The 19,943-nt window shown below is 40.5% G+C and overlaps 2 protein-coding genes across 9 annotated transcripts in view; one reads left to right on the top strand and one right to left on the bottom strand.

Annotated features, from left to right (window-relative positions):
* SLC4A10 (solute carrier family 4 member 10) overlaps positions 1–786 on the top strand; it is a gene marked incomplete at both ends in the record, with an annotated part of 310,037 nt that extends 309,251 nt beyond the window's left edge. For all 8 annotated transcript variants that reach the window (XM_082658203.1, XM_082658200.1, XM_082658202.1 and 5 more), the window contains one exon: positions 720–786. In XM_082658203.1, the coding sequence (XP_082514329.1) occupies positions 720–786 (67 nt within the window). The remainder of the gene's footprint in view (positions 1–719) is intronic.
* A 7,205-nt stretch (positions 787–7,991) lies between these two features.
* DPP4 (dipeptidyl peptidase 4) overlaps positions 7,992–19,943 on the bottom strand; it is a gene marked incomplete at its 5' end in the record, with an annotated part of 76,978 nt that continues 65,026 nt past the window's right edge. Inside the window, 3 exons of the mRNA XM_082658922.1 lie at positions 7,992–9,094; positions 10,702–10,775; positions 11,042–11,114. Of these exons, the coding sequence (XP_082515048.1) occupies positions 8,993–9,094; positions 10,702–10,775; positions 11,042–11,114 (249 nt within the window). The 3' untranslated portion in view covers positions 7,992–8,992. The remainder of the gene's footprint in view (positions 9,095–10,701; positions 10,776–11,041; positions 11,115–19,943) is intronic.

Genomic DNA, 19,943 nt, shown 5'->3' with positions numbered 1-19,943 from the left:
ATTTTTTTAAAAAAATGATAGAGTCACATTACCAGTTTGCCCATTGATAAAGTTAATTGGAGAACAGTTAAAACAGAAGCCACTTGGGAATGAGTTTATTCTGGAAGGAGTGGGGTGAAACATGCTTCCTCTGATGGACAGGAGGAGGGTTTGTCTGTGAAGAGACGGCACAGGTGTTTGGAGGGCAGTGTGCGGGGTGACCGGGTTCTCCCGACCAGCAGAGGCGTGTCTGTCCTCTGGACGACAACGCAGTTCTCACCAAAGATCAGAATCCAGTCTGTGCGCAAAGGATGCGCCACTTGCAGCCGGGCCCGGAAATACCTACTGCGACATCCATCTTGTTTATGTCATTCATAGTGTCAGTGCTATCTTAAGACAGGGGCATGAATGGCATTTTCAACAATCATCAGTGATTCATTTGCACAAATGAGGACCATGATATTAATCTTGCATGCTTTGGGTACAGTTTTTAAAATGTCTGGTTTTTGTTTTTTAGTTTCTGTTTCTTGAATTTCCCTTTTTCTGCAGTTCTTGGTTTCTGTCTCACTGAGTGCAGAGGATTTTAATTGCTGCTATCTATCTATGCTTTGCAGCATGAAAGAGCAATGCCTAAGGGCCCTTGTGGTGCTTTGGGGTTGATGGGTTTTGTGTCTGAACCAGCAGACCTCCCAGTAGCCATGCTGGATTGAAATAATGCATTTCTCCTTTTTCCCCTGTAGCATTGAAAGCCGAAATGAGAAGAAAGCTGACTCAGGGAAAGGTGTTGACAGGGAGACTTGTCTATGACTTGATCTTCAATTTATTTTTTACATATATATGAGAGGAGTGCCACAATTATTCAGAAAACTGCTTTGATCATGTATTATAAATTCTGTCTTTCATCCCAAATCCACCTTCATACTGTAAGTAGTGCAATACTCGTTTCATTTCTGTGTTTAAACTTCTGAACGGTGAGACACCCTTGTGAGCATATACAATAGCTAATGCAAGAATCTCTGTTCCTTGCTGTATTTTAGACATTTGTAAACACTAGATTCTCATTGTCAGTTTTATGAGAGCAATAGCTTTCTTAAAGAGATAAGTCATATTACCTAGTTTGTATTTTCCTACTTAGAGACCTGAAGATACCTGATAATTTCATTTAGAAGAATTTTGAAAGGTAGTCTTACTTCTTTTTATTTTTTATAGCTTAGCATTAGTGACTTATTTCAAAAGACCCAAATCGAAAAGTTAGTTTGAAAGCATTTTTAATAATTGTATTTATGCATTTCCTTGATTTAATATGATACATTTAATACTTAAGAATTTGTATGTAACTAAAACTTAAAGTCATTTTGAAAAATATATATGGAAACCTATTCACAACTTGTTTAAACGAATCAGATACTAATGCAAAGAGTCAAGTAGTATTTGCTTAATATTCAGGTTGTGATTACATGATCAAATACTAGGCTTGTATGAAATGCTTTAGAAAAACTTCGTAGGTTTTGTGAGATTTTCAATATAAACCTTTACCAGAAATATGCTGTTAAATTTACCTCCCATTGACAACAAGTGTTTTCCAAATAAACCTATCATATACATACTTGTGGAATGCCACATGGTGAGTTATTGTACATGAAATTCCACTCCTGTACAGTTATTCCACTGCTAAAGGTCATGAACTGCTTAATGCTGCTTCTGAATCATGTTCTAATGTTAGACTGATAGGTCTCCAATTGTCATTTTTTCTTCTGCAGAGCTCTTTTCCACATTTTAATTAAATGCATGCTGTAGAAAAATAATCTTTTAAATGAAAATTTCAGATTCTGTTTGAGAAGCTTCTGTAGATATTTCAGTCTATATGAAATAATCCATCTTTACTAAGTTTATACAAGAAGAAGGAAAGTTAAGAATTTTTGAGCATTACTAAAAATACAGTATTTTATTTCACTTCAAGTGAATGTGAATTAATAAAGATGAAATCTCATAGTGCTCTTGTTTCCTAAGAATTACCAATGATTGTCAGCCTTATAATCGTCAGTGTCCAGTTTTACAATAATTCAGAGCCCTGTGGCTTTTCCAAACTATGAATTAATATTCTGAGTATAAGTGTACATGAAAAGTGAAAAAAAAACCCAAAACAAATCCTCTTGTGATTAAGCTTATGAAGGAAATAAACAACAAAGCCTCTACTGGGTTCAACATTTTGATGCCTTCTGTAAAATTCCCCCTCACAATCTTTCAAGGAGCCATTTCGTTTATGGAACATAAGCCTAAAAAATATAAGAAGAGTTTGTAGTTAATGAAGTCTGTGTTTATAAATGCCAAGGAAAAATACAGAAACTTTACATGCCAAATGCATTGCCTTTGTGTATTTTATAATACAGATACTACATGTAACCATTCCCATTGTTTTATGACTTAGACTAGCTGTACATGCCAGTCAGTCCCAAAAGCAGCCTCCTAGTGTTTTAATATATTAATAATTGTTCTGTTTAATATGATCATAGTGAATTAAAACCTTCACATGATCACCTATTTGAATAAGCACTCATATCCAATGAAATTCTGTATTTCTGAGTATTTTTATAGGCATTTTGTTCTTGTGCGAATTTTAATGCTATCCCTATGTTAATCTTAATATTTTGAAATCATATAAAATATAAGAAAAATGTAGTGTTATATATTTCCTCCTAATTTCAGATTCCTGGTCAAAATTACTGAATATCTTGAATGTAATTTATTGCAAAGTTTAAGTAATGTGTAAATGTGACTAGGATATTGTGTTTTTCACAACTAAGAAATGTTATGTGGAAATAAATATTTATCCTAACTAATTTCCTTGCAAATTTTAAATTGTGATGCAAAGTGTTTTGTCTTTTTTTCCTTATCAATGTAGAACATTTTGATTGAACGTAATATTAAAATTTAGACACACCCTGATGCTAAGCAAACTTGGTGATGTAGACGTTTCAAGAGTATTCAAACAATTTGAACTTTATGAACAAACTATGATGAGAGCTATATTAGGACGTACCTCTTCAGTTTCCCAGAGAGCAGTGACTTAGATACAGATGACATTGTACCCATGACTAGTAAAAGCTTCTAAGATCCTTAGTAGGATTTCCCATTATTAGAACTCCTTAGGCTTCGGTTTTCTAAAATTTGTCTCCTCCCTGTTTGTTACAGTAGATCAGACGGGACCAGTATTCTTTTGTAGCCATCTAGCAATATGTTATGGAGGTAACTGCATTCAGAACTGTAATGTACTGGTTAGTATTCTCCTCTTGACTCATGAGTTTACTTTGTAATTGCTATCACTTAACAGCCTTCAATATTGGGAAGTTTCTCCTAAATATAATTTGAGTATCTCCTTGGTGTAGTTTAGCCTTATAGAAACTCTCCACTGATGATTCACTAGCAACTTGTATTTCAATACAACCCCTAAATCTTTTAGGATTTTTCTTGGCTTTTAAAAGTGTGGCTCATTATTTTTTTAACCTACACTGATCTACCTCTGTTTCTATTGAAATTTAGCCTCTTTGCTTCTAGGTATGGGACTATTTTACTATAATTACAATATTGCTCTCCAAATTTTCCAATATATCTCTCTTGTATATTCATACAATGAAATGAGATTACAACCAGTTGAACATTTTATGAGAGTAATTTGGGTAATATGATGATTCTCTAACTATCTACTTTGAAAGTCTGCTTGTAATCAGTCCCTTCGGAGAAGCCCAATATTCAAGGCTTACTCGTAATACTTTTAGAGAGCTCTTTCGGTGTTTTCCTTAGAAAACTGTAGCTCACGAACACAGCTGTCACTTCATTACAGTTTCTATTGGTGTAATGGCCACTACTTTTTGTGCTGGAACTTTGAAAATAGGACTGTGAGCCTCGCTTCTAAGGGCAGGGTAGACACATACCTGTAACATAATGTGATGTGTACTGAGTTGATTGTATCATGAAAGTGAGTAACTCAAGGATGGAATTTTGAGCAGGGCTAAGTTTGAAGAAAATGTTATATAAGAGGTAGCGTATGAATTAGGATGGATATGGGGAAGGAAACCTACTCCAAGAACTGCAAAGATCTCAAACATGTCAGTATTGAAAAAATAAAATAGAAAGTAAATATATGTGGTATAACAGGAGCCTGACGTATGTGATGTATGACATATTTGAAATCCAGCAGACAGCCCAATATGGTGGAGTGTTAGGAGTGTGGTCGGGACCTGTATGAAAAGGTAGGAATACAAGTTGGAGACATTATAAATGATGTTAAATTTTATGTTAGGGTATTTCAACTTTATCCATTAAGAGTTTTGAGTAATGGAGAGGCATGCATTTTGGGAAACATTAGTCTGGCAGCATGGTAGAAAACATAGTGGGGGAAAAGTGAAATTATTTCCTTAGGGATCCTGTACTCAGGATGACTCTCAGAGACTCAAACCAAGCTCTCATTGAGTGGTCTATAAACTTTTATTATGATTGAAACAAAACAGGCTCAAGCATATTCTGTAGGTACTTAATAAGTAACTACAGGCACAAGAACTTTATGATAAATCCTTTCACATAGAGCATTCTTTTATATAATGTTTTGGGTTGTATTTTTCAAAAATGTTCAGAAAAACATGGTATCAGCAGTAATCCTGAGATGATTAAAGAAATCTAAGTGTAATACAAAATTCAGCCAATGGCTGGCTCATATAAGTCCAGAAACCACCCTCCCCCGCTCACCTTTTCATCCCACTTATCTCATCCGTACAATAGACTTAGCTTTAGAGCTAGGTACTTTTACCTTCAAGCGTGTGTAGAGTCATAGATTTCTTCCATTTGTTTATAAGCTCCTTAAAGGTAAGGATAGTGTTTTATCCCTTCTTTGTAACTCTCCGGAGCCTAGTTCTTTCTGTGCTTTGCTGTTTATTCAGCCAGCAAAGGCTGTAGACAGAATCGTAAGTAAAATATATCGAAGATGTGGCCTCTCAGTTTATCAAGAATCATTAAGGATCCAGAAAGGATTCTCACTGACATGGCAACATCGGAACAAAAGCAAAAGCTTACTGAGCACCTTCATATGCCCAAAACCTGTGGACACAAGACGCCTAAGGGGAGAACTGGTGTAACCCATGGAATCATCAAACCAGGCATGGTGTATAAACCTCCACAGCAATGCAACAGGTATGGGAGGTAGGTATTTTGGTATCTCTTTCAAATTAAGTAACTGGGGTTCAAAGAGGCTAAGCAATGTTCTTTAAAATGTTCCTCACTGTGAGTGTCAATGCTGAGATTCTAACCCATGTCCGCCTAGCCTCGGCTGGAGTGCACTGACTGTCCAGCAGGAGGCAAGATGTGGCCGCCTTCCTCCTTGACCAGGCAGTCATTCTGGCTCATGCAAGCAGAATTGAGTTGAGTAATATTTCTTCTCAGTATGTTACATTTTCTTTGTCACTCATCCTTCTGTGATTAACACTAGAAACCAAACCTACTCAATGAAATAGTATTTTTGTTCACAAGTCACAAATATCATGACTTTGGATAGGAGAAACTAATTGGAACAATGAGAGTTTTCGTTGTTTGATGGGTCACACTTTTCACCATACATGTGTTTTAAATACACTGACAAACTTGGGGTGACTGCTCAGATGAAAGATTATTTAGAATAAGAATTTTGACTGAGTTTGCTGGAGTTCAATTCCAGAAAAGACACCCTTCTCAATTTGGCAGTAAGAAAATTATCTTTCTTTTTATTAATTCAAAGCCTTGAGTTTAAATGTTAATATTGTCACAGAAAGGTGACATTCAGAGAGATGATACATTTCTACTGAGCATGACATTGGTCTTATTAATCCCATGCTCTGAGCTTTTCTTAATGGTAGTGACATTATGCTTTATTACCCACATTCATCTCTCATTCTCAACCATCCGTGTCCCTCAGACATCCTGAATACACACTCCAGATCTTTCCGCATGTATGTAATACTGTTCTTGGACACTGCTGTCACAAAGTTGGAAGAACAAAATTCTCTTACTTTACTCTGAAAAAAACCTTCTTCTGTTTTGGTGTTGTTTTTCATTTAGAGCTTATTGAATCTTAAATATTGTACAAATCTAATAGTTTTATAAATTGGAATTCTCACATCAACTTAGAGCAAAAGCAACAAATGCCAAGTGGTGAAACTACTAGCCTCAGTGACCACCTGTGAATAGAAAACACTCAGAATGACATACAGCCTGATGTGATCATTGATCTTCATGGTGGTGGCCTTGAGTCATCACGATGCATTGAATTATGGTCTATGCCGGTTATTTAAGAAAGCATGGAGATATGTAATCATTTCTGGCAAGATTTCCAATTTTAAAAAGTTCAAAAATAATTTATAAAGTGATTTTCTAAAAATCTTGATCAAAACTTTAAAAAGAAACACTGTATCCATAGAAGGGATGTGACAATTTCTCCTTTCCTTTGGCGCCTGTGTTCCTGGGCACCGGTGCACTCTAACAGGTTGTTTACGAAAGGATCTTAGCATCCAGGTGCCTGGTGAAGCTGAGACAGTCAAAGGCAGGCAAGTCTGCACATCTTACTGGTATGACTAGTTCCTGTGTGTTTCAAACCTACCCTCAGACTAAGTCTATCTCAAATTTGTCAATTTAACTTCCTTCCTCAATAAACTAATTTAAAACTCTTACTGGAGAGTAAAACTTGTCCTATGAGGGTCAGATGAAATTTACTTTAACTTCAGTCACATCATCACCATTTGCAACCCTCATTATGTGAAAAATACGTGCTGGGATTTTTTAATTACCTCTGGGCTCCAGAGACAACATTCTGAAACTAAAGAAACAATAAATTCATACAGTTTTGACATTGTACAATAGTTGTACAGTATCAGATATTATATAATCCTCTTAATATCTGTATAGTATCTGATATTGTACATCTCCTGTTGTAAAATTGTCTTATTAATATCTGAACAATACCTGATATTGCACAGTGTCTGGTTTCAATTAAGATAAAAGGAGAATTTTTACTTAATTTGCTTTATGATTACTAATTCAATCCAGGATGTGAACATATGACCTATGATTACTCTTTCTGGATATAGAACTCCGCAAAGATTGGTCCAGGTACTCACAATGATTGCACTCTATTATTAGAATTATGACAAGAGCCCTATAGGGTTTGAAGGTTGGCTTATGGTTCCAATGAATGAATGCTATTTGAGACTTAATTAAGACTTATGGTTCCAATGAATGAATGATATTTTGAGACTCAATTACTCAATGCCATGCGCTGAAAATACAGTTGAAACAATTTCACAATCTTCTGTTCATTCCTGTGCATGACTCACCAGTCTCATGTTGAATTGATAGATTTTTTTCCAAGTCTTCCATTTTTAGATTTTTATGCTGTAACGCATTGTGTCTGGGACAACTTTTTCCAGCTATGTTTGAAACTATGTTTGAGTTCCTAAAATCAATTTTTAAAAATAAGGCCATTTTGCAAATAATTGAACAAAAATATTATGTGTCCTCAGTTATCTCAGCATCTTAAATGCATGGTTTCATTAATATAGTTATGTCAACCAAAAATAATTAAACACTTAAGTTGTTGACTTTTTTTTTTTTTTAACTTCTACTGAGCCATCTGGGCTACCAAGATGATACTGTCGAGATTATCTGATATTATGAGCCTCATCGTAGTTCCCCGGAATAAAATGATATCGTATGTATTATATAAATAACCCAAACTATTTTGAGTTGATTTTTCAAAAGCTTATATATATGTATGATAACAGTAATTGTATATGTATTAGATAAAATCGCTATGAATTGCTTAATTTAACACATTTCTATGTATCTATTTCTTACAAAAACTGAACCCTCTCCATGTTTACGAGGCAGTTTGGGATAACAAGCAAAATAAACAAGAGCCTTTCTGAGTAAGCGTGTCCATATGCCAATGCAGTTTAGGTCTGATTCAAGACACAGAACTCATTACCTCTGAAAAAATGAAGGCACATTTATTACTGACCAGGAGAAATTCCACCGTATGTAGAATGGGAATCATATCACACACATTTGTAGCTAATTTTCAATTTTTAAAAACAAGTCCAAGGAAGTTAAAATATTCTTTTAATTAGATGCTCAAAGAAATGAAATAAGAAAAACTGATGCAAAGACTCCTTCAAGTTAGGATTTGCAATACAAATATTTTCATCTCTTAACAGGGCAAGCTGATGTGTTCACATCTCCGTTCCAAGCTGCCTCTCTCACTAGGAAACATCAGTATTTTTAAAGCACATTTACAATGCTTTCCCATCACCCTTGCTGTGTTTTTGTAGCACCTATAGCCATAACTGGCACCTGGGGGCCCTGCATTGTTGGCAGTTTCTCTCTCATTTCTTTGGAGTCTATTCAACTGCTGTGGTTTTATTCAGAAGTCAGTGCTTTTGCATATATGATTTCCTGAGACTGTTTGAATAGTCTTTCTCAGAAAACTGTGCCAGTCTGGCTGTGAACAGCTCTTCGAGGAGCTGATAGCAGCCTGGTTGGGTCAGCAGGCTTGGACTGGGGTTCACAGCCTCGCCCTGCCAGCTTCTCTCCCTACCCCCTCTTTTCTTACCCCTGCCTCAGTGATATCACGGCCCACATCCTGCCATTCCTTCCAAGAAGAGAACAAGTCTAGTCCAGTTAGAAAAAAAGGCTGCCCAGGGAACCTCTGCAAAGCTCCCATAAAAACAATTCTTATTTGTTGTTTCACTAACTGAGATGGAAGTGATTTTAAATAATAAACAAAACCAGACTGAATAATTCAAACTTCCATAAGGTTGCAAAGACAGAAGTCCCTACCTCGGGTTATAGATATGAAATTTGGGAACAAAGGTAACCTTACATTTCTTGATTTGAGGGTACTTTTTTAACATCGTCATCTTGATGGTGCAGTTTTGAGATAATGAGAGCAAAAGTGGCTTTTCAGAAGCTTTAGATGGCATGCTGTTCCAAGGTGCTAAGGTAGCGAGAAGCATTGCTTTAGGAAGTGGCTCATGTGGGTGTAGATGTGTTGGTGTGCTGTGCTGCTGGCGATCCCATGGTCTTCATCTGTATACCACTGGAGAGACAAGAAGAAAGGTCAGAATTAGGAAGTCAGTTGTCTTTTTTTTTTTTTTTTTTTAAACCCAAGTGAGTTCTCATTAGCATACATGGAACAACACAGGATGTTTTAATTCTTCAATCAGTTTATAAACTGAAATGTGATCAAAGAGGGTTTCTCATTTCCTCCCAGAGCTTTTCCAGGGCATGTAGATCTGTCCTGCAGGAGTCTCTGATCGTCCTTTGCAGGTGCTGCGACAACTCACTGTGAATTTGGCTTCACTGCACAGTGCTTTAAGGATATGTACAGTTAAAATATCCAAGTCCGTTTTCAAATTTGACTCAAAGGACACTTAGAAACACATCATGCATAGGAGGGAATGTTTATCCTGTAAAGCCCACTTTAATTAAGTGTTATCAACTGTTAAATTTCTCCTACACTTCAGTAAGATAAACTATTAAAATAAATGAGTTTTTAGAAAGCAATTTTTCCTAATATATATCAATAAGGCACTAGAAAAAATCTATTTCAGTATTCCATATATATTTTTAGCATAACATATGAAGTCAAAAGTCAAATGTATTATTTGCAAACACTTTTTCACTGGAATTTCACTGGAATCTCTTATCTGCATGTCTGACATTTATGTAGGATGAGTTGATGACCTGAGGCAAAAATTTATCAACTCATCCCACCACGTGAAACAAGTGGGAAGTCACTGCCAGGCAAACATATATTATGGAGACATAAATTAACTTTCAAAAAGGGCTTAATGTATCACGTCTTTTCTTTGAACAGTGGAAGGATACACCCCAACCTCATAAGAATCTAACCCCCAAAATATATGCCAGGTTTTGTGGTTATCAAATGACTGTCCCAGTTTTACACAGTAGGCGCTGTTTGAACTGAGCACGGAGCAAAATGTGTACGTTAAAAGAGAGTGAGGGAGAGCAGGCTTTTTAAGCTAATACAGACAAGAAAGGACTTAACACAAAAATATCTAGTGCAACACACACACATATATAATCTTTGTTTCTTCTTACTCTGAAAAGGTCTAGTGCATAAAATGAATTTGACTTAATACCTAGAAACATCCTCTGAATAGGCAACAACAGCTCTAGCCATTTCCGACTTTATAAAACCAGCCTAATTGTTTATAACCTGTGGTGTTCAACAGAAGATAACACGGAAGTTGCAAAAACTGAAGCGCACTGATTACTGATACCCCACTGTTGTTAGAAGGGCTAGTAACACATACTATAGATGGATTTGCATATTTGACCTGAGCTATTATCGTGCTGGTTTCACTTTAGAATTACTCTGCCACACGTTCACTGGCTAAGTGATTACTTTTTAATCAAAATAGGGAGAGACGGGACAATCACAGGACTAGGGTTTTGACCCTCTCAGGATATGCAATATTGTGCTTCTCAACCCCCAACTGTATGATATTGAACATGACTCTCTTTATGACTCAAGGATATTACTTCTTCAACTTCTCATTGGAAAAATGACTCCTTTTGCTTCCGTCCCCCGTCTCCTGGAACCTCTGTGAGAAGTAGTTCCAAGAGGGGAACCAGACCCCACCAGGAAGTTCCCTCCCCTTGCAGGAAGTTTTGCTATACCATTGACTGGAAATCCACTCCAGCATCCACCAGGGCTTTGGAGATCTGAGCTGACTGCTGAAAGTGAACGTTATCTGCAGGGAGAGAAAGGAAACATAAAGTAACTAAAAGCCCGCTCCACTTTTCTGGTAGGAAGGGTGGGAAAGGCACAAGAAGAAAGGGACTGTTTGAAGTTCTAGGATTCAGCATCCCATTTAGGCCAAGACAAGTGAGTTGTGGAAAAGCAACACTGTTTTATTGAAGTAAATGTAACAGTCTTGCCCCTCATGCTTTTGTTTTGTCAGTAGTGAAATTGCAAACCTGTCTGTGATACTAAAAAGTCTAATTAACTGAAACTCACCATCTGCTGTTCCATGAATAAGGAGGTACTCAACTTGTTTAAAATTTTCAGCTCTGCTCATGACTGTTGAATTCTGGAATTGGGAAAAAGAATGTCATTATTCAAAAAAAGATCTGCCATAAACTGATTTTTCACTTCAGTTTACAAAATAAAATGTTTTCAGCTGGGGCCCCCTTTGATACAAAATATAGCAAACCGATATTCAAGCAAATGCTGTCTCCATGCATGGCAGAATGTACAGCATGCCCTGTCCCTGTGAGACAGGACCGGAAAGGGAGGATGCCACATCTTCCCTGTACATGCAGAAGAGGGCATCTGCGCCCCCCCACCAGGCTGCATGCGAAACCCCTTGAGTCCCAGATCCCAGATTGGCTGTGTCCTATGCATTAGCACAGGGCAGAGTCTCATATTAGCAATGTATGTTCCATGGGCTTATGCTGTAGTTCAGCCAAAAAGTGTATTGCCATGGCAACCATGTGTCACATGGTGCCGTACATGCTACATTTCAAAGAGCCTGTACATAGCATTTGCAACTAAACATACTCTGCAATATGTCATATGAACTTTGGTCTACATTGCTAGGCTCTGAATGAGAAGCAAGTATTACCTTGTTTGGAACAGATGTTTAAAACCTAGGCAAATGTAACATACGGGAGGGGAAAGGGGTGAAAAAGATCAAGTATGGCCTTAGAAAATCAGTGGGTGGTTGTCTGCCTCATTCTGCATTGGGGAAAGTGCTGCTTTTGGATTAAGCCAGGGAATTAGAAAAAACTGGGAGGTCAGCTTTTTGAAGGCTGTTTCATGACCTTGGACAGGTAGGACTTCCAGAATGAAGGTGGAGTCCTTGGTGGAAAAGCTTTGAAAGTATAGAACTAGTCATCTGGTCTTAATTTGGAGATGTTTGCAGAGTTGGGATGAAGGTAAGAATGTCATAGACATTGTAGCAACTTTGGGAAGGGGTGAGCGGGACTCTGCTTCTGTTGTTGGGCAGAGGAAGGGCCGGTAGCCTCCCTATGGGTTTAAAATCAGCCGGCTTATCCTGCAGCATCTTGGTGAATCAAAGTCAACTTTATGAGAGGCAAGGTTTGTGTTTTACAGATATCTTTGTAGCTAACATCAGCTTAATATTTTGATGGGAACCCTGAAGGTCTGGCTGGAAGGGGATGGGGCTAAGGTCTGAACGTTTGTACTCTAGCCCCAGCTTCAACATCAGAGAGCTGTGCACCTAGAGACATGCTGCTGAGTGTTGTTTTCTTGGAAATGGGAGGAAGATTAACTCTTGCTCTCACTGAAATAGAAATCAAGAGACATGGCTTTTTTTAAGGTTAAATTATGGTGATGTGAGGATGGTGTGACACAGTGTTTCTGGAAAAAAGACATTCTGTCTACAACTTTAGGACAAAGTCACCCAACATATTTGTGTTGACTGAGGCGATCAAGGTGATCTTCTCCTGGAAAGCTTAGAGCAAAGGCCCTCCCACCCTTGTGCAGGCTGGGTCCCACTTGTCCTGACCATATGGCATTTCTGACCCAAATTGAGAATTTACCCACGAACTTTCAGAATAAACGCCCAGGACTCATTAAAAGTCGTACTTCTGTTTTACTTTAAGAAACGTGTTATCCGGTGAGATGTCCCAGATGAATCCATCCCTCCATCCCAACATTATACTCCGTTCATTCTTCCATCCATTCATTCATTCTTTCAAGTCGATCAATATTTATTTGTCATATACCCAACTAAACAATAAGATCCATGAGAAGAGGAATTTATATTGTTCATTACTCTATCCTGAGCATTTAACAGAGAGCTAAATATCAATTAAAGGAATAAACCAAAGAAATGTAGGCAATTATATTGTACTCTTCACTACATTCGGTCCTAGTTTTGCAGAGGCAAGTGGGAACAGCTAGGGGAGGTGGAATAAAATATTCTCATTCTGAAATTTACCAAGATATGTTTTGCCCACTTTCAATCCACACACCATGCCATCAGTAATGAGAGCCGATACTTATTGTGTACTCCGTGCCGGTCACTCTGCTAAGCATCTTAAAGGACTTATAAAAGCACTGTTCTATTTAATCCTCATGACATTCCTGCAAGATAGGTCTATAGCAACCCCACTTCTACACAGAGACAATAAAGTACACCAGGTTACATCAGGAAGAAGTCGGAGCTCTGATGGCAGAACCTCTTTTACCTCCTATGCTGTACTGAGTCTCCACTAAACTTCCAAGCTGCTCACGATGTGATCTTCCAGGAAAGATACAGGGAGAAAGAAATTGTTACTGAACTGTTCTGGGATTTGCAGTACACAAACACACTGGGTGTTCTTTGCCCCCTGCGTTCTCATGCCTTCTTAGAGTGAATTCATTGGAAGAGAGCTGGCTCGCACAGACCTTCGAGACTTGTGAGGCGTTTTGGACTGTGTGGTTGATGTAGAGCCTAATGAAGCAACAGAACCCTGAGCGATGTCCTGCCCTGGAGAGAGGAAAGGGTCAAAATCAATCTCCCAAAAGGCCAGTGCAGGATTCAAAGCTGGCGACAGCAGAGGCTGGGGCTGAGCCACCAACGGTGAACGTTGCCAGTCTGAGCCCCAGACCCGGCGCCCTCATCCGGGTCCTCCTGCACCATCCTTTCTGCGGCTACACGGCTGTCTCCTCCACCTTGTTTCTCCCCACAAGAAACCCAGCTCTTCGCGTGCCAAAGATAGTCAACTTTAGCACCTAGACGTGGCCCAAATATCCAGCTGTGTCACCTCCCCTCCCCTCCAGAAGCCTCTCGGGCCTTCCTTGCGTGGCAGAGTGCACAGCCAAAGCTGCTCCACGACCTCCCTGAGCCATGAGACTGAAAAATGTCGCTGAAACATAGAGTAATAGTTAGGAGACATATAAATACGCAGGACAGTTAGCAAGGAATGTGATAACTACTGGAGTTTGGACCAAAACAGTTTCTGGCTGCCTTTTTTTTCTTAAATGGAGTGAATACAGGCTGAAAGAAGACAATTTTTATAAACAAGTAAAACCCTGAGCCTAAGATAAATGTTGTGATGTACACACTGTAGCTGTGATGAACTAGACATGGTGAGAAATGCAACATACTGAGAAAAAGACGAAAACTGTGATAAAAGTGTCATGATGCAAATTGTTTTACATTAACAATATTACACTACAAAGAAAGAAAGACAAATACTTTAATGCAGCAAGGGAAAAATAAAACAAAAGCTTCCCCTGCAACCACAAGATAAGTGTGTCATTTCCAATGCACACGTCCCCCTGCTCGCTGGGAGTTGCGTCAAGAGGGACCTCGCAGTGCACGGGAGCCAGGCAGCCTCAGGCACACACCCATTTCAGGGCTCGCAGGCTCCTGAGAACATTTTGCCCTCCTAGAAAGATGCAGCTGTGTCACCTTGCCTCTGGAACCACCGATCATTCCCTACTAGACTGAACATCCTGGCTTCTCAATCGAGAGAGACTCTTGACAGTCCGGCACACTTTAACCCATGAAAGACAGCCAAAGTCAGTGAAAGAAATGCATGCACTACGTTAAGGGAGAATTAATGACCAGAAATAATTCAATTGTGCTATTTCAACCCACCAAAACAGGATAATCCCCATTTGCCTATCGATGGAAACAGAAATAAAAAAGGAAATGGATGACTAAGTTAGAAGCCGAATAGTCTGTCACCAGCTCCTAAAAAGGAAGTTTAGAGTGATAAATGGGCAAGGATGCAATGGTGGTGCAGTTGGCACTCTCCCGAGGCTAGAAACTTCCGGAGAGCCCCGCTGCCAGCAACAGCCTGGCAAAGTGAAGTGGGAAGGATGGGTCCAGTGGCAGCGCTGATCCACGGCATCTCTGCGAGGAGCTTTTCCTTCAAGCCCCAAGAAGAACCATCTGTAGCTGCTCATTGGATCGTGCTGGTTCTTCAGTTACCTTCCAGCAAATAAATCTTTGTATTTTTGAAATAAAAGAGAGAGCTGATAAGAGTGGGGAAGTACTGTGAGAAACAGAAGGTCTGACAATTTCTAAGCTACCCCTTGCGCCATCCAGGAACCATACGGACAATTTGCTTCCTGAGAATAATGGTGGCAGCCTCCATGTTTTTGTAAGCTTATTTCATGGCAGGCATAGGTGTCTCGTTTAATCCTTTCAATAATCCCATGAGGTAGCTCTGATTCTCCCCATTACTCAGATGAGGAAACAGAGGTTCAGAGAGGTTTAGTAACCTCTCCAGCTAATAGGTGGTGGAAACAGAATTTTAGCACAGGTCAAACTCAAAAGTCCGTGCCTCTTAACATCATATTCTAGTGTCCCTTCACTTCGCAGCCAAACAACGCATTGTCATTTCCAAGCTCTGGTAGAGAAAGCAAACAGCCACAGGTGTAATGGACACCCTATTACTTCAGTGAGACAGTACCCCGAGTGTACGGACTCACTCTGTGCATTCTTCCACTTGTGACCGAGGCCTCGTAAATAATATTAAGTGAGGCTGTTTGGGGAAGCACCATTAATGCCACAACAGAGGCCACAGAAAATGTTTAAGGAAAAATTAATTCAACCCACCCCATCAGATGTTTTACTTGTCCGTATCCATCAAACAACTGTACAGGTGAGATGCCAAGGGAAGAGCTCCCATCCGCCTACAGGGGGCCCTACCTCAGGCCTCACCCAGCAACACTGGCTTCTTTAAAGATCACACAGCAGTCAACATTTTATCAGCACTCAACAAACAAGTTAAGGTTTGGCTTAAATCTGAAGGTCTCTCTCCCTTTGGCATATTCTAGGATAATAGAACAAATGTCAAATCAGTACAAGATGGCATATTTACAAAATTGCACCCTGTTTTGCATAACCTAACGATGCAGCAGTTCTTAAGGATTGAACATTTCAAATCTGCTAGCAGAAGACTGCCAAATCTATGACTGTTTCATACACTTGCCAAAAGCCTATCAAATTCTGAGCAAAATGCAAAATAAATCTCCTCTACAAGTTAAATCAGTCCCTTCTGTGTGTTCCAGGCTGCCCTCTTCTCCTGGCAACGAGGCTCAGGACTTGGGCCCTGTTTCTCTTGCCCTTGATCTGACGCTGCTCTCTGGAAGTCCATTCCCTCCCTGGTCTCCCATCCTGCCTTATTAGCCACCATGTGGCCTGCTCCTCCCACATCCCTGCTCTGTGTCATCCCTCGGTTCACCCAACCTGCTTCACAGACCCCCAGAAAACCAGCTCTGCTTGCTGCCACTCGTGTGTCTACTGTGCTCCCCTGCCTTGTCGGTCCCTCTGGCAGCCTGTGGAGAGCACCTACGCTATTCCGCTGCATCTCCCAGAAGACTTCCTTAACTGGCTCCAGATAAGTGCCCTCTCCCTTTCCTACCCCTCAGTAGCTACATCTTATATAACTTTTTGTGCCTCCGTTTCTGGGTCAATAAAATGGAGATAATTAGAGCACTTATCTCAGAGAATCTGAGGGAGAACTGAACCTAATAACCCATGGAAAGAGCTTAGAACAGCGTCTGGCCATAGAAGCAACCACTTACTAAGTGAATTAAAAAAATGAATGAAATAAATGAAACCAGATCCCCCCCCTGGTTGAGAGGAGTGGGGGGAGGTGAAACCCTAACTTCTCAGCCACTTCCCTTCCCTCCCTACATGCTCAGAAGGCACAGAATTCCTGGGGCTCCAGAGTCACAATTTGGAACTACTAATCTTTTCCATACATACTGGGCACTTTGTCATGTTCAAGTTCATGCTTTATTACTACTCTCTTTTGTTTTTTTTTTTTAATTAATTTATTATTATTAATTTTTTGGCTGTGTTCGGTCTTCGTTTCTGTGCGAGGGCTTTCTCTAGTTGCGGCAAGTGGGGGCCACTCTTCATCGCGGTGTGCGGGCCTCTCACTGTTGTGGCCTCTCTTGCGGAGCACAGGCTCCGGACGCGCAGGGTCAGTAGTTGTGGCTCACGGGCCCAGTTGCTCCGCGGCATGTGGGATCTTCCCAGAGCAGGGCTTGAACCCATGTCCCCTGCATTGGCAGGCAGATTCTCAACCACTGCGCCACCAGGGAAACCCTATTACTACTCTTTTATTTCTCTTCAAAAATTTTGCCTGTATGTTTTGTCTCACCAACAAGGTAATCAACTTCTGAACAACTAAAACACCAGGCACCTTGAATGGGTGAATGAAAGCCTACCAGGTGTTAATATTTTTTTTTACAGGTTTGACTAAAAGACCTGTGATTGACCATAGAGAGACCATTCATCAATGTTAGTCAGGAACCCACTCCTCAAGGTGGGACCACGGTTGCTATCTGCTTATCGCTATTGGGGGTGAGGGTTGTCTCATTGTCCATCTGATTCTTTTGCTCAAATCTGTTGCCATTTCTGTCGGCTGTGGACTGAGACTTGGACTGAGACTCATGGCAGTGAGTCTGCTTATACTGCTATTAGCTACACTGTCATCCCTCCACTCTGCCTGCCTACTTAGAGCTTCTGGGACCAGCTTCTCGGAGTTTCAGGGAGATGAACAGCTTCCTTCCTCTTTGAGTCCCTGGTATCCTTTAAACGTGCTCCTGCCCTGCCACTCGGCAGTGGGTAGGTGACTATCTACAAAAAGGGTCGTATGGAGTCACTGTTTGTGTCATTGCATTGTGTCCAAGCCTTAGTCCCAGGGTCTCCTAACTTATATGGCAGCTTTGTGAGAATAAGAAAAGGCACTCCCTCCGGTTGGATGCGGCCCCAGAGGTGCACGCCTTAGAGAACGAAGCATAGACAAGCTTCCAGCAGTGCACAAGCTGAACAACTATACATGACATCCCTGCCTGTCCCATTTGCATATATAAATGGTTCCTTCAACTTCCTTTCCTAAATAGTAAGTAGGACCTTTATTTCACAAAATGTGCTTCTCTTGGTGTGCTTGTCTAAATTCTTTCAAATCTGGGTCATCAATGACTTAAAAATGAATCCTCTCCTCATTTGAATTTTATTAAAAATTACGTTCTCTTCCAAAGGCTGTAATTCTGGCTACTGATAATGATTCTATAGCTGAAAAGGTGTACAACGATCACAGGACCTTGCTTATTACACACTTCGATCATTCCCATTCTGGATGTGCTGAAGAAAGTCAATAGTCTAGACTACCTGGGACTCATTTTCAAACTATTTCCTCCTGACCTACGGAAATGCACAGAGCAGCGAAAGCCAGTAAGGAATTGTCTCCTTTGTCTTTTCCAAGAGGGCAGAAGGAGAGAGGGAGAGAAGGAGAGAGAAAGGGAGGAAATAAAAACAACCTGGGAAAGAGAAGTAAAAGAAGACAGGGGTCCAGAGGGGCAGCTGGGGCCTTGGAGGAAAATAGAATCTTTGAATGTGTTCCTGCCAGAGACAAAAGCACAGGCTCATTTAAAAAACAAAGGAAGGCAGCTTTCTTCTAAAGCCTGCTGTGCACCAAATATAGGTACTTAGATTCAGTTCTCCACTTTCTGAGGATGCAACTTACAGGGCAGAAACAATACAGTGAACGCATTTGCCTTACTTTCTCCTACCCACCTTAACTGTCGCCCACCCAAATAATTCCTCTGAGTAACACATTGGGAACCTTTAGCTCTCTGGTACTGGCAGTTTTAATGTGTCCATTGCCAGCAATGAATTTTGTGCCAAGAAAACCCGACTTCTGGCGTGGAAGGATTAAACAGTCCTCGGGTGCCATCTGTGCAGTGAAGTGAGACAGTGACTTTGTGCTCCCAGCGTTCGTGTATTGCCATCGGTAGGAGGAAGAGACTTCTATTTACATGACTACCTCAGGCAGAGACCATCTAAGGGGAGAGATGAAAATGGCCACCGCAGTGGTGGGTAGAGCTGGAGAAGAGGGGGATGGGTGTGGGAAGGAAAAGCCTATGGGAAAATCTGGAGAAAGATACAGGTTGACATGGCAGAGTAAAACGAATTATCCTCTAGGGGGAGGGCTGGTTTCAGAGGAAACACCCTGTTGGCTGATGTCCTTGAAGTGCAGTAGGGTAGGTGCTACGGACTTCCTTGGATGTCAAGGTTTAGACTTGACCTGTACTTCTAGGTTCAAAGGCTTTCAAAATGGGATTTTTAAAATGAACTTTTGACTCATGATCCACCAGGTTCTGGAGTCAGGATGAGGGTCCCGGGCAGTACACCTCTGATGTTTTGGGGAGTTTTTAGTAGTTTAGGATATTTGAGAACACCCTTTAGCCATGCCCCAAATATGGCTCCCCACAGGAGGGATCCTGGTCGGGTCACTGGCAAGAAAATTCCAGCCGTAAAATGAGAGAAATGATGGAGACATATAATTTTTATAACAATGTTTCCCTTCAAAAAGTTTTAAAATTAACTCAAAAAAGGTTTTAAGGTTTCTATTTCATACTGGGTGATCCAAAGAATACAATGTTGAGCAAAGCCTTGAATGACTAATAATACTGCAGAGGAGAAAAAGGAGTACAAACTAACAATGGGTCCAAGATGGATAAATTGAGGATTAAAGATATACAAGGAGGGGCTTCCCTGGTGGCGCAGTGGTTGAGGGTCCGCCTGCCGATGCAGGGGACACGGGTTCGTGCCCCGGTCCGGGAGGATCCCACATGCCACGGAGCGGCTGGGGCCGTGAGCCATGGCCGCTGAGCCTGCGCGTCCGGAGCCTGTGCTCCGCAACGGGAGAGGCCACAACGGTGAGAGGCCCGCGTACCGCAAAAAAAAAAAAAGATATACAAGGAAAATGTCATGGGAGTCAAGAGAGAATGCTAGTCCTCTGGACGAGCAGGACAAGTTTCCTAGTGGATGAAGACAGAGGGGGAATGACATTCCAGGTCGAGGAATAGAGGACAAAGGCACAAAAGGGAAAGGCCCAGAAATATTCAGTGAACATTCCAGGTAGACTGGGCCATTCTAAGA

This window comes from Grampus griseus, assembly GCF_964374135.1.
Source record: "Grampus griseus genome assembly, chromosome: 7".
Lineage (NCBI taxonomy): Eukaryota > Metazoa > Chordata > Mammalia > Artiodactyla > Delphinidae > Grampus > Grampus griseus.
Note: the sequence above shows the minus strand (reverse complement) of the source record. Positions and strands in the feature narration are given on the sequence as shown.